General features: G+C 30.7%; 1 protein-coding gene across 2 annotated transcripts in view; it reads left to right on the top strand.

Annotated features, from left to right (window-relative positions):
• The window catches only part of LOC143203190 (uncharacterized), a 38,433-nt gene extending 23,535 nt beyond the window's left edge, over positions 1-14,898 (top strand). For both annotated transcript variants that reach the window (XM_076415323.1, XM_076415324.1), the window contains exons 2-5: positions 5,463-5,740; positions 7,993-8,143; positions 8,304-8,442; positions 12,861-14,898. In XM_076415323.1, coding sequence (XP_076271438.1) covers positions 5,463-5,740; positions 7,993-8,143; positions 8,304-8,442; positions 12,861-13,159 — 867 coding nt within the window. In that variant the 3' untranslated portion in view covers positions 13,160-14,898. The remainder of the gene's footprint in view (positions 1-5,462; positions 5,741-7,992; positions 8,144-8,303; positions 8,443-12,860) is intronic.
• The last annotated feature ends 922 nt before the right edge of the window (positions 14,899-15,820 follow it).

Here is a 15,820-nt window from a genome sequence, read left to right as displayed (position 1 = left end):
GGTCTTAATTGCAGTTTCGACATTTATCGTTTTTCTTCTTCGATTTGAAAACATCTGCTGCCGAAGTCAATTAAATACTTTTAGAAATGTATACTGATGCTGCTTCATCGCATCCCAAATGTGTGTTTTGGTTTCTCGTCAATGACATGGAACGACGTCGACTGTCAAATATGGAAGTTCAAAGACAATGACTTATTTCACGAAAACTCAGGTTAAGCTCTGAAAGAACTTTTAGTCATATTACTAGCTGTCTATCAAGCTAGTTTAGAATAAATGCGCATGAGCAGTTTTAGTCAATGAACAGGCCCGCTGATGTTCTTTTACTGTCGTGTTATTAACCATTGTCTTTTATATTTTATATCTTTATGTGTATCACAGGTTGTGTGTATTGAGGTTGTTATATTGGGAGTAGACTCCATATATACCAAGAGGCTGATAACTCATTAATTAATAAATAAATAAACATAAAAGTTTAGTGTATTAGAAATAGCTAAAACCAAATGAAACTATTACTGAAAATTTGGTGACAGTAGATGACATACCGTTGCAACTAACAATAACGAACATCAGACGTTAAGTCATTGTATTTCCTGACAACGATCAGCTGCACATTGCAGCCATTACAACTCAAATGGAAATTCTGCTGCATCCAATGCTGTCATCATACATCGTCTTCTCATTACAACTTCTTCAAATCAATGCAGCACATATTAGTGAAACATCGGTTTGAAATTCTGAGGAAGTCATGATCGATGACCGAATCACGGTTTCAACACGGTTCCGTCATACTATCAGAGAGATGAAAAACTAATATAGAAAGTGATAAAAATGGAAAAAGAACCAGCCAGAATTTCCAGTTTTCATGAATATTGGTTGAATTTAATTCATATTGGAAGACTTGTATGTAGTCTATTGACATTTATTTTAGTTATATTGAATTTTAATGACTAAACATTCATAGTAATTACTCCATTCAGGGAATTTCATTCATGTAATATTACAGAATTAATCTACGCCGAAAATGATAAAAAACGTGTTCATTCTAATATGTTGACAACTTCAATTTAGTTTTTGTACCGGTTGATAATGTTGGTTGCATATTCACTCATATAGCATAGCATATTAGCTTTATATATATTGAATTAGTTGCTATACTATAATAGTAAGTGCTAAATGAACCTATAATTGTACTAATTTTATCAAATTTAATACATAAATAGAACTCAAACCAGTACACACTAGTAATAAATAATTGTATATATAAGCTAATTACTCAGATGGTATTAAAAAATTCACAAAAATTGGTTAAGTGGCCCACTTGTTTAAGTCTGCCTTTAGCTCAAATTAATATTAAAGTTAAACGTTAATGAGCATATAGTTTATATAATGCAACTCTTGCCAAATGGTTGCTCCAAGAAATCTCTATGTCTGGTTTAAAGCTTGTATATTTTAGAATAAGACGATATCTCTTGTGCTCTGAGAGATACAAGTCACCATTTCTTTACGTCGAACTACAATGTTTTAATTAAAATAAAAGTATGTTATATTATAATTAAGGTACCATCGTTTACAAATATACAACAATAATTAATTTGTTTTTGATAGCATTATTTTAAAATCTTATTAAATCGTATATATTCATAGAAATGATATATTTTAACAGCAATATGTTATATGACATTTCTTAAAATAGATAAGCTAGTAATAAGGAAACGAGCTTATCAACAAAACAGACTAAACCATATCTATTAATTTTATAATCATGAGCTAATAATCTAAAATTTTTTAAGAATTTTGTTATTATGTCATTGTAAATAAACGATTACAACTAGGAATTAACTTAAAATATAAACGTATTTGTCGATTAAGTTTTTGAAGCTGCATTAGTAGATTTGTTACGTTATGTTATTAAATATGTTAATAAAGTCATATTATCATCTAAACATTCAATATCTTGCTTAATGGAATTAATGCTTATCATACTAACGCCCAAGGATGCCTCAGTTGCAACATGACGATCATGTTTTATAAGATCGCGCACACCACCGATTTTTTCTCGAACAACCAACAATTTTGGATGGTTATATATGTATATACTTGGCTTCATGCCTAGTTTGCGGAGACATTGCACCAGGAAAATCAACCATCAAGGATTGGTATGCCAAGTTTCGACTTGGTGAAATGAGCACCGAAGACGATGAACGCGGTGGATGGCCAAAAGAGGTTGTTACCGACGAAAACATAAAAAAAATTCACAAAATGATTTTGAATGAGCGTAAATTGAAATTGAATGAATTTGCAGGCACTCAAAAGATATCAACTGAACGTGTACATCATATCTTTCACGGGTGCGGCGCGAGCTCACTTTGACACTTTAATTTGAAAAAAAAACAATGAGTTGATGATTCGGGACAGTGTTTGAAGATTATCAAGCGTAATAAATCCGAATTTTTACGTCGAAATGTCACAATTGATGAAACATGGCTCCATCATTTCACTCCGAAGTCCAATCGACAGTCATCCGAGTGGACTGCCCACGATGAATCCGGTTGGCAAGTTTATGGCATCTGTATTTTGGGATGCGCATGGAATAATTTTCATAGACTACCTTGAAAAAGGAAGGACCATCAACAGCGACTATTACATAGCGTTGTTGGTCCGTTTAAAATCGCCGAAAAACGGCCGCATTTGAAGAAACAGAAAGTGCTGCTTCATTAAGACAATGCACCATGTCACAAGTCAGTGAAAACAATGGCAAAAATCCATGAGTTAGCCTTCGAATTGCTTCCCCATCCACCGTATTCTTCTGATTCTCCAGCGACTATTTCCTGTTCTCAGATCTCAAAAGAATGTTCGCTGGAAAGTCAACAAAAATACCTAATAATTGCTAAGATAACGTAGATGCAATGAAAATTATTTTACTATTTTAATGAAAATATTCTTCTTTTCACCCTCTTACTTTAAAATAATACTACAAACAAAACATAAGACCATATATATAAATCTAGGTTTCCACTAAGACCGTTAAGGCAGAATGTTAAAAACTAGTCGAAAATAGCGATTGAAATAGTCCAAATCAAAAAGTAAAATCAGTCAGACTGAATATAGCCACTGAAAAAGTAATCGATAGCAGTATTCTATCGATAGTTCCCAACGGTAGTAATAACTATCGTAAAAAAATTGTTATATATGTTGAATATATTTGATGCAAAAGTATTTTGTCCTTCCTTTTCAAAATAATGTAACACATAAAGTTGTTTGAAAATAAAAAAGGATTATTAATAATTCAAACTGATATCCACTTATGTGTCTACTTTTGTGATACGGCACCTTCATTAAATTATCTCATCTCTGTAAATAAAAATCTTGTCAAAATAAATAAGTAAAATGAAATCATTTTTATATTTAAGTAAAAGAATTTGAACAGAACGAAAGTGTATAATTTTGTACTTTTTTATATTTAGGTGCGAGTGTACTCCGTACCATTTTTTTAAAATTACATTTATTGTGACATGCTGGTACAATTTAATATATATTATTCGAAATATTTTCTACAAATTTTCCATGTCGATACCTAGTCGACATGTTGATATGGAAGTGATCCAATGGATCGATCTTTTTCCATAATTCTTTAGTATATTGGAACCGCACTTTATGCATGGTGTATCTATTTGATAAGTAAGCCTCTCATTCAAGCTGTAAGAGTGTATTCTTCGTAAATATTGCAAAGTGTGGCCATTGTCATCCAAGAGGATGATGTTGCGCTACTTACTCTCTATTATCGGAGTTATTCATTTTGTTTACTTGATAACGGTAGACATCTACAGTAAACATTTCATTGGGTTTTAGTAATTCGTGACCTCACCACAGGCACAGAAGGATTTTATGGTCGTGCATATTGCGTTTAGTTGTGGATGTGGACCTTGCTTCCCTAAATGAAACCAAGATTTTTTGCATTTAAGGTTATCGTACTTGATCTACTTTTCATCGCCAATCGCAATACGATACAGAAAAGTTTTATTCTTATCTGGAAAATAATGAAACCGTAATGTTAAAAATGTGGTGTTGCGATAGGGCGTTCTCAGTCAATTCATATCGTAAATATTGCAGGAAAACAATTGATTTCATCTATTCTCTAGAAATATTTTGAGAGTTTTAGTATAATATTTAGATTCAAAATCTTCACTTTATATAGTTGATATCGAAATCGACTGGAGAACTTTGGCATAATATTTATTTAAGACAATTAGCACTAAAATAAATGAATCTCGAAAGTACAGTTTTGTCCGTTTTGGGATTAACGCTGATATACACTAAATTACTCAACATTATTGGAGAACTGTTATTAACCGACTTCCAAAAAGGAGGAGGTTTTATGTTCGGCTGTATATATTTTTTTAATGTTTGTTCCCGTATTTCTTCGTGAACTGTGAGCTCATTATCAATATTATTTTTTATTCGAAGGAGTGCATTTCCGAGATGGTTCCATTCGTTTTGTGACTCGAGGGAAACGTTTAAGTTTCAAAGGCACGTATAAAGTTTTCACATATTTTTTATCTAAAATAATCAGATATTTTTGTATAATGTTATTGCTGAGTCGTTTAGTGTAAAAGCCATTCAGTTTGCTTTTTTAAGCACTAACTGTAGTATATGAGACCTAGTAGAAATATTGTTAAGAACTGTTTCTATGGTGTAATGGTTAAAATATTTAGCTTCCAAATGGAGGTCGCGAGTTCGATTCCCGGCGGGGAGCTTTTGCTGTTACATAGTTAGAACATTTGTCAAATCATCTAAATCATTGTTTCTTTATGCCTATTTTTCCTCATACGATCTACCCATTGTAATAATAAATAAAACAACGGCGTAATTTATTGAGTAACAATCTAACACTAAAAATAGAAAAATAAAATATTTTTAACAAAAAAAAAACTGAACCGACTTCAAAAAATAAATAAGGAACTCACTAAAAATTAAAAAATAATCAATCTTATATTTTTAACACAATTTTTTAAAAATAAAATATGTACAAAATAATCGTTGTAATAACTATATAAAAATAAACAAAAACGTTATTTAACCTATCCACTACACGTATTTTATATTGTATAAACCTATTTATCTATTTAAAATATTATTTTAACTGCTATCAACAAATCAGTTTGAAGTCGATGCCGAGCCCAAAAGATACAAAAATACTAATATAATTTTGTGACATACAAAAAATTCTAAATTAATTTTGAATTGGTTCCATATATTTTTTAAAGTCGTTTTTTTGTTTAAAATATTTTATTTAATGTAGAACGATACGAAAAATTCTCCTATATATATTGCTAATCAAAATACTTGCAAATACCCAATGGATATAAAACAAATCTATATGTATCTGTTGGTCATATTAACTTATATTTACTCTAACATTTAACGTATATAAAGTTACTGTATTCATTTATATATTGTTCCAGGTTACATTCTTTCCATCAAAGGAGAAATTTGAAACCAAAATCGCAAGGGATACTTGGCCAACGATTAACGAGGATTTTACGGCACATCTGAACTATTCCGACAAATTCATTGGAGACATGCTGAAAGGAGCTTTCATTTCGTTTACCATTTATGCTATCCTAGATGACCCAGAGGAGAAGAAATCGCCCAAATCAAAAAACAAACTAACGAGGTTATTGTCTCTTGAAGAGAATGCGAATTTTATAAGGAAACATGTTCATAGATCTACCAGTTTTAGGTGAGATTAGATATATACTTAAAATTGATCAGGAAAAAGTAATTTTAATATAACAGGGTTGTCAGACCTTGTACAGTTATAACGATCAATTTATTTTTACCGCATAGTACGACGTGTTGTTTTGTTTTACTTATTTAATTGATATGGTACCAATTTGTTGAACTTTTAAATAGAGTTCATTAGGAATATATGTTTTCTAAGATTAAACGTCAGTATAATACAAGGTCATAGTATATACAATACTGCATATTATTATTACTTTCTACTAGATTTTACTTCCTACAGGTGTAATGGAGCTCAAACTTATTTTGAATGCCCTCAAATTAGCTTCTCTAGTCTTCCTAGAGATCATCCCTTGGTACGAGTTCGACCACAATTTATTAAGTTTCTGTCATATCAGAGTAAAGCGAATAATTTTAAAATGTTATGTTACTAAAACTTAATCTCACAGTATTTTCAATATAAGATCAAAAATATATATGATATGGCATTAGTGAAAATCGTGAATCTTAATATACAGACAATAATTCTCAATAATATCATATAAGATTAATAAGATTTCAAATAATAAATGTCATATAATCACATATCTTATTATCGATACTAATTGCTAAACTCCTTAATATTTATCAATCCTTTAAAATGTTTAAATATGTACTGTAAATAATTCATAATTTCTTATATTTATTCTATGTGTTCTATCTATGCAAATTATCTAGAGAGTTTCATTTAAACTCCTGCTTATTTTCATTATTTCTTTTATTTATTCATATAGATTTTATCTTTTCCAAATTTCTTACCTAATCTATAAATTACAAAAACAATAAAAATACTGGCTGATTAAAATAATTGATTACCTCTAAAGAAATAATAATTCCTTTACCTTTTTAAATGAAATTGCATCGTTCTTTGCTTATTTGTTCCAATCATCGATCACACCCTTGCAGATAGCGTGTGGCTTTTGTATATCTTTTGTTTTCTATTTTGTCTTATTTCCCACGTGGAAATTAACAACCCACTAACGATTGAAAGCTATATTATGATTGCTAATTTTCCTTGCAATAGCCATTTTAACTCTTGAGGCATAAATTAAAGTATTTATTACTTATAATATTCGATTAGTCTTTGGTTAAGAAATGCATTTATTAAAGAAACCTGAAACTTGAGATATCCTGTTAATCGTATCAAAAATAATTAGGAAAATCATTAGTCGAATGGGGCAAAGTCAGGAGAATACAGTGGGTGCTATAATATATCCCATTCAATTGCATCGACGCTTCTTTGATCGGTTGTGATTTATGAGACGGCGCTTTATAGTGCTTTCAATTACCTTTGGCGCATTTTCGGGCCCATTCCGGCCATTTTTCGATTAGTGCATTGTTCAAATTGGTCATTTTTTTATCGGGAGTAATCATCATTAACTGATTTTCAGGTTTAAACAGTTCGTAATATATCACGCCACTCTGGCCCCATCAAACATGCGGCATTATCTTGCGACCAAAACGATTTGACCTTGGAGTCGATCGGCTTCGCCAGGTGATAATCATGTTTTTTTTGCTGTTAAGGTTTTCCAAATATGTTTTTTTGTTTCATTTCATCGCCCGTTACTGTTCGATGCAGAAATTACTTCCTATTATACCTTTAAAGCGGCATTTCACAAACCTTTCAAAATTTTCTCATCTTTTGGATTTTTCCATTGCTCGTAATCGGTTGTTATTCCTTTGTTGGGCCACATCTAATGCTTCTAACAATTTTCGTGAGTTTGGGTTGTGTTTTCATCCTATAACTCTTGCAGTTTCGCATCTTTAAACTTTTCTACCAGAACGTTCTTTGTCTTGCACATCGAAATTACCACTTTTGAAGTTTCGAAACCACGCCTCGCATTTTTTAAAGGTTGGCGTTTTTATAGATTTAGGTAATCGATTTTCAAAGTTGTATACATCTATGACGGCGTGACTATAAAATATAATATGTACAACGATAGTGTAATAAAGAGGAATTCACCCTGTGTATAGCTTTGAAACTTGTTGTTAATATCCTATTAATTAGGACAAAAAAAATTAATTAGGATAGATAAAAGGACATATGTGTCAAATCATAGCATTGTGTTCTTAGGCCTAGCAATATTTGTTAGAATAACCCGTAGTTATTTTCTGGTACACGTGTTATATACATTGAATTTAAGACATAATCTTTTAAAATATACATAACCTTTTGAAAAATACATATACTTATAATTTTAATTGTTTTAGAAATTCAATGACGGATCGACGAACGATAGGAGCAGTGACTTATAATTTAGAACGTAAGAATTTCAACCAGAATATTAGGGATTACGGCGTTAGTACACCAGACGTATGGAGGAGTATTAAAAGCATAACAAGTGGGATCCAGACTCAGCCAGTAAGCCAAATTTAACCATTAACTTTATTTACATAATTCGTCGGCAATTTTCATCTTAAATTGCTTTTGCAAACACGACTTGCATTTTTTTCAATGGTATCAAAGCATTAACAATTTAAATTACACTACATCAGAACATTACATTGTTGTTCTTTAATAGAGAGAAAGCCAAAAAGGATCCGTTGAAGTCACGCTTCAATATTCTGTCAGTGAGGATGGAACTAACGATGTCATAGAAGTTAGTGTTACTAAATTTAGGTGTAGTGTACAAACGATGCAGGAACATGAAAGGATTGGAGGTAATTTAAAAATCTCTCTTTACGACTAGCTTTTTCATTTTAACGATTTTTATTAACGATTTCATAGATTCTGATCTTATTTTATACAATATATTTAGAATACAATACAATAGAATATTTAGGAAAATTATATTACTCCTTCCATGCGCATTCGCCATTGACAACAATATTTTAATTTTAGTTGAGTTGGATGTGCTTCTTTATGATTAATAGTTAATTCAAAGCCTTTAAACATTGAAAAATATGTTGGAAAAGTTCGATAGGCAATTAATATTTCTTACAATTATAATTATTTTCATATAATAATAACTAAAATTATTATAGTATTAAGAGTAATATTATAGTATTATTTAGTATTCATTATCAAAATTGAATTGAATAAAGCATTCTCCATGAGTTTCTATTATTTATTCTTAATGTTAAATATATTTAAATTGAATATTAGTCATATTTAAAAGCAAAGGAAAAAGTAATACAAGCAGTGATAGTATTCAAAAAACGGCGACTAAATAACAATTCAAAAGAAATTTTTTTTCGGGTAGATTTACATGAAGGGTTATTTTCGATATGTAGAACTATTTCTTTCTATAAGGTTTCGAAGAGACCATTCCTATCCATGCTACTAATATTTCGAAAACAAATGAAACAGCATTTTGAATATTTTCCTTCGACGCAGTTAGGTCAATAAGGTTTACATATAGACTAGGGATTGGAAAATATAGCTTATTGGCTCGAAACTTTCCCATATAAAATTTGTGATGCAACGAGAAAACAAAGAACTTATTATATTACGTAAGGGATAACCAATTCTTCAAGTAGAAACAGCGGGATACCTGGATGGTAGATTAAATTAGAAACATCACGTTTCATAAATGAGACTTAAAATTGTGCTAGTTAATCGGAAGATATTTTCAACTGGAGCTAAGATCAAAGAGATTGCTTTATCCTTCAATAGTGAAGTCTACTTGGACTTATGGGATGAGGAGTGAAAATATGGGATTGCATATCTAACGGACTAAAGCCTAAACGTTGCCAATATAACTAAAGAAGAACTGCATGTTGACCTTGGACACAAGTGAATCTACGAAATTAGCTAAGATTTAATAAATAAAAAGGTATGAAAAATATAACGAATGTTACTAAAACATAGTAATGTGGAAGCTATCCAGCTACTGGACAACATGCACAATATCAAAATATTGAAGCGAACCAAGTACACGAACTTGTATAGTATATAAATATTATTATTAACTCTAACTTATGTTAAGTAGTTAATTTTAATTTGGGAAATATATATATATATATATATATATATATATATATATATATATATATAGTCTATTCAATGTTATTTTGTTCATACGTCATCTAAATTTGTGACGTGAAATCGTCGCAATGTTACCGCATCAACTCTTTTGCGTTTTAGTTCAGTTTGGCTTTGACATGCAATAAAATTCTAATGTAAATAAAATAATTGAACACAAATATTATCAAACATATTTAGTTTATTTTAACATTATAGTACATCTAATGCATATATTATCGAATTACTTAAAACTACAATTAAGAACACTGGTATAATAGTTTGTAGGTTAGAGATGTTTTATTATATTTACATTGAACTCTTTTCCACACCACTTATGAGCTAGAGTTCTAGGCATGTTTTTTATGTATGTGTGGTATCCCCTTGGAGGCTTAATCCACCTGATTAACAATTATATATCAAAAGATTGTATTTTCTTTCATTTGAGAGCATTGTCAAGTCATCTTGATATCACTGTATTTTGTATTCCTTCTGTTACTTCCTGTATACAGCATTCTTGGTAATTAATCAATGCATTCTACCTAATGCATTTACCATATCTACAAAACGGTTCTAACCCAATGCTCATTGTTCTGAATCATTGCAATCATGTATGTGCACACAAATCTTTCAGACTCTATAATACCATTTTCTCCAGTTATATTCTATTAATTATGTACACATCACTCTCAAGAATTTCTAGCATTATCACATATCCTCAAAGTTTCCTTTAGTCACTTTCACTCTCCGAGTCACTGTCCAGTCAATCACCAAACTGTTAATTTCCAATCTGTCTAAAAGATGTTTACGATTCCACCATTAATTACTTTCTCTGTATGTCTTATCGAGTTCATCCAAACCGAAAGTGTTATGGTCGACAATACTTCCTTCCTCATATCCAAACAGTTCTTGATGGAATATCCTGCTCGACCAGCATGCCTATTATAATAAGGCTTTGCAACCCCCCATATCAACTCGATTGGATTGAATATACAGTGATAGGGAGGAAGTCGTAATACTATGTGTTTAACATGGTTTCTTTAAAACTTATTTTATGTTTTTTATGAGAGTCTATGAAGGATGTTCAACATCCCTCAAATAGTTGCATATCTTTCAGAATTTTATAGATACTTTCAAGACTAACAATTTTCTATGAAATAAATGTATTAAATTATGTTTCGGTTCAAAAAACTACTTACTGTTTTTATATATTTCGTATATTTGAAAGCTGACACAGCTAACATCCAGCCGATCTTGATTCATCACCCGTTTCGCATAAAGATCACTTGACGTATATACAAAAAAAAATTGAATGTATTATATATTGTTTTTATCTCACATTAATCTTATTTGCAATCAATAATCACCTCATTCTTAAAGAAAAATAATAATTAATTAAATTGTAAATTAGGTTTGTATTAAGTGTACTTAATATAATATGCAATAAAAATTTCTTAATAACCAATAAGTAAAAATAGGAATCATTTTTAATTTTCTTTTAATCTTTTCAAAAATTTACCTTTCGAGGTTTTTGATAATAGAATCTGTTGTTTAATACTTCAATTGTTTTTATCAACATCTCACAAAACGCTTAGAATTTTAAACATCAGGTCAATTCGTGGAATAGTTTTTTACGGGGTTTTAAAATAGGGTCTCCTAAAAACTGAAACTGATAATTTTATTAAATCAGATAAATTTAGGGAAATAGCAATAAACAACAATAACATAGACCTTTAGCAATAATATACTATCTCATGCAGGTTTAAACGTGACTTTAAATTTTCGACAATGAGCGACATGGCGACATTCTCGACGCAACGATTGCTTCAGCAACTCCAAAGTTTTGTAGCTTGTAGTACAGACCCTGGCCTTCAAAATCCATTCATATCTAAACCTTCATCCGAGGCCAATCTGACGAAATTATGAAGTCCGGAAAATGGTTTCAACACCATTTTTGAGTCACTTTTACCTTATGGGCCGGAGCGGCGTCCTGTTTGAACGCCCAATTCCCATCGCCCACATGGTTGAACCCATTGAAGTACCATAACTCTGAGAACCTTGCGACGATACACTTTTTAATTGAGGTTGGCCCATATTCGGCCCCAGACCGTGAGGGACTACGCATTTTGGCGCTGTTTGACGATGGCCTACATTCCGGGAGCCTTAGAGGACCTTCTTATGTTATTTTGGTGGTTGTGCATTTGTTCAACGGTAAACAGCTTCCCACCTGAGGAGAGGATCGTTCCTATCCTATAGCAGCGGCCCGACGCTTGAGTTGGTGACATCTTTCGAGACGTACCCGCTTGTTCTCATATGTGAGTGGCTGAACTTTTTGGAGCTTGTACGCCTTGAGTGTGAGCTCCTTTCTGGATATTTGATGAACCGACGACTTGCATATACAGTCTCACAGGCGAGTTTTCTCGTGGATATTTTCGAAATTCGCTGCACTAGTCTCTTGATGATCTTGCGACTAGCACAAGTGTTGACAGTACACTTTCGTGCCCTTATTGGACGCCGAACATTATGGCTAAGCTCTTTGAAATGGCAGATGATCGATAGCGAGAGAAGCAGGCGACTGCGTAAGCAAACGAACAATTTCACATTGCCGTTTTCCTTAACGAAATAGCTCCAAAGTGGCTCCAAAATACAAAATAACTCCAATGTTTGTTGAGAGATTGAGATTCCCATAAAACAAAAATTAGTTTATTAGGGTACAATATTTTCGTATTAGAATAAATTAAACTTTTATGTAGTTTTTTGGAACATCCTGTAAAATATTATTATAAGAAAGATTATAGATTGATATTTCTATAGGTATTCTCTAAGATCAAATTACGCGAAATTAAGTCAAAGCGCTCGAATGTTGGAAGAGTTGGAACTTTCAAATAAAGAGTTTATAGAAACAGTTATCGGCTAGAATACAGTGTTATGTAATAATTTCAAAACAATCCATCGACACGTCTTTGATTCTTGTGGATTCAAATATACAACCCTAATATACAATTATACAAACCGTCATTCGCTAGTTATAATTATCAAAAAAAGCAACACTTTTCAAAAAAATTATTAATTATTAACTTGCGGTTTTTTAATATAATTATTTTCTCTTTTATAGGCCAACTTTACATTAAAATATCAGCATTCGAGAGCAACGATGTGATACAAAAGAAGAAAAGCGACAGATTCGATCCCACCATCAGTCTGAGATTGCAAGCTAATACCGCAACCCTAAGAGCAACCGTCAACAAATACATGCTGGATCAAGTGAAAATCGTAATACGGCTGCTAGCTAAGAACTTCGTAGGGAAGAAATTCGTCTTGGGAACCATAGAAATCGATAAAGATGATCCGTTCTGGAAGCGAAGTGTTGCGGCACCAGGTGTCCCCGAAACAAAAATGGTTCATTTTAATTAAATAGTTATGGGTGACCTCATTAAAACTTTAGTCATATTAACTTATTAATAGCGAATAGTGCCTCTTTATTTTACATTCGTTACAGCAGATTTAGATAGGAATATTTAGCAATACTAAAATTGCCAAGATATTAACTAAAATGAGATATATTAAATATTGTAAAATGATATTAAAGTAATACAAAATGTTATATTACGACATTTTTAATATTTAATAACATAATTAATAAATATATATTTTTTATTGTTTTTTGTTGCTTCATTTACATATGGTTTTATATTAGAAAATAGCCAACTTTTAACAACAATATATTAAACAAAAGTAACTGGTAGAGCCCCAATATTTTAATTTTTGTAGAAATGGTTTTCGAGACCTTAGTCGCGTATCAGCTTTCAATAACAAACAAAATTGAAAATATCTATTTCTAGTTGCAAACATAACTTTCTAAATGAGTGATTTTTTAACTATATAAATTGTAATCGTAAAATTTGTAATTTTAACTAACCAAAAAATGAATTTATTGTTGAAATAGAATTGGTAAAACAACAGTTAATTCAAATATACATGTTACTGTGTATTATTGTAATCTTTCGGGCAATTAATTTTAATAACAAGTAAAAAGGTATGATTAGATTCGATAGTACAAGGTCTAGCATATAGCACAGTAATACTATCCTGTAAATAGTGGTTACTTCTGGAGAATCTTAACCTGATTTTGCGATGTTGCCATTTATAAGTATTCGATAGGCAGAATCCAATGAAATGCAATATCCATTCTGGATTAGACCCCGGTACTGGTAAGAGTTCTGTTTTGTAAGATTAATAATTTTGTCGATTATATTTTATTTGTTCTTGTACTGTACATATTTTAATTATAAATGGTAGGCAGTAACAGATAAATTACCGATGTGAATATTGTCAAAAAAAGCTATTATAACACTTTTACTCTGAACAGATATGTGAGGACATTCCATCCAGGTGCGTATCCATTCAATTTTTATTTTAATACTGCAAATTGTATACAAGTTTGGTTCGGTTACAGATTTTTGAGCTTGAGGGTTCCTATTTTGATAAAAATATTACTTCGAATATTGAGCGTTATCAATTCATAGCAAATCATAAAAGTATATAAAAGACTGAAGGGTGAGAGTTACAAAAGTCATATAAAATTTGATTACAGTCAAACTAGCTGCTAAATCTCCAGCAGATGCTATATTATATAACTAACCATGTATTGGATAACGTATCGATAGACTCCCAAAAATTTATATAATATTCACCCAGCAAACCAATTAAATTCGACAAATACAAAACATAAAAGTGACGCTAAGTGTTGAAGCATGTCCAAATGAGGTCAAAATTCAGGATATGTGTTATATAAGCCACAATCTTAGTTTCTTGGTACCTACACTACTTTGAAGAAAAATATATTTTTTTAATCATAACAAATGAAGGGCAATATGAAATATTAAAAAAGTATTGCCATGAATTTATGCTTCAATATTTTAAACACAGGCTTAAACCGTATCGTTTGGAACTACATTCCTTACTTTTATTGAATGACTTGAGAGATAAGCTTCCATGCTGTTCTTGCATATCGAAGAGATTCGATAAGGAAACAATGAAGGTATTTTTTAGTGCCGTGCAGATTATATTATTGGGTAATATTATTAATAATAATATTAAAGATAAAAGGATGTTTGGATGTTTTTATATAGTGATAAATAAACTATATATGTTATGCATTTTTTTATTTTCTCTTTTTTTTAAGTTAAATATATTTACAAAACATTAAAAAGCTTAAACATAATATGCAAACTTAAAATAATAGACAGTAAAATTAATTAAATATGAACTTTCCAAGGGCTATAACTATGGTTTGTTATTCTAATGTTTATCTATTGATAAATAATTACATATTGTTATATTTTCTTTTTTTCGTTTAAAACTTATTTTAAAATGAAAAATGTTTTTTACAAGTTTCTTCATAGTACATTTTTTATATTATAGGAGATGAAAATATACCAAAGCATCTTAACATGGGTTTTTACAAAAATATTACGTTAACTTGTGAATTCAATGTGAAGATAATTTACTTTAGGTATACTATATTCTTCAAATATACGTGTAATTTGCAACAAATGACAACGTTGCAAATTCAAATCTTTGTCGCATGCCAGGATTCTCCAGAACTAGATTCGTTTCCGTCTTGTCCAGTTATTCCAACAAGTCGTCCCTTTTTTTCGTTAATATACATGTTGTTTAACAATAAATTAAGAATTAAGAACCCACATAAGTAATGAAAAATTATAACGGTCAAAGTTACTTTTCGAAACATAAATCTACTTTTAATTTGCTTTTTTTGACGAACTTAATAAACAACTTGGTATTTTCCATTGTCTATAGACAGGTTAATAAATAGTGTGAAATCTGATTAGGAACAATTATCCCAGATATTTAAATAAATCATTCCTCATTAGTACCAAAGACTAACAAACTTAACAACATGTACTTAAAATTTAAGTAAAATAAGAGTAAATTATATATTTTTAAAATTGGTTTATTAAATTATTACTAGTCGTTGCCAACTAATTTACAGTTTGTCTTTACAATAACGTAAATCTAGGTATATATCTAGAAGGACCCATCTGCTCTATTCTA

Source organism: Rhynchophorus ferrugineus, unplaced genomic scaffold (genome assembly GCF_030347505.1).
Source record: "Rhynchophorus ferrugineus isolate W39M unplaced genomic scaffold, kcgeb_rfMv2 rfM9, whole genome shotgun sequence".
In the NCBI taxonomy this organism is placed as follows: Eukaryota; Metazoa; Arthropoda; class Insecta; order Coleoptera; family Curculionidae; genus Rhynchophorus; species Rhynchophorus ferrugineus.
This window is presented reverse-complemented; position numbering and strand designations above follow the sequence as displayed.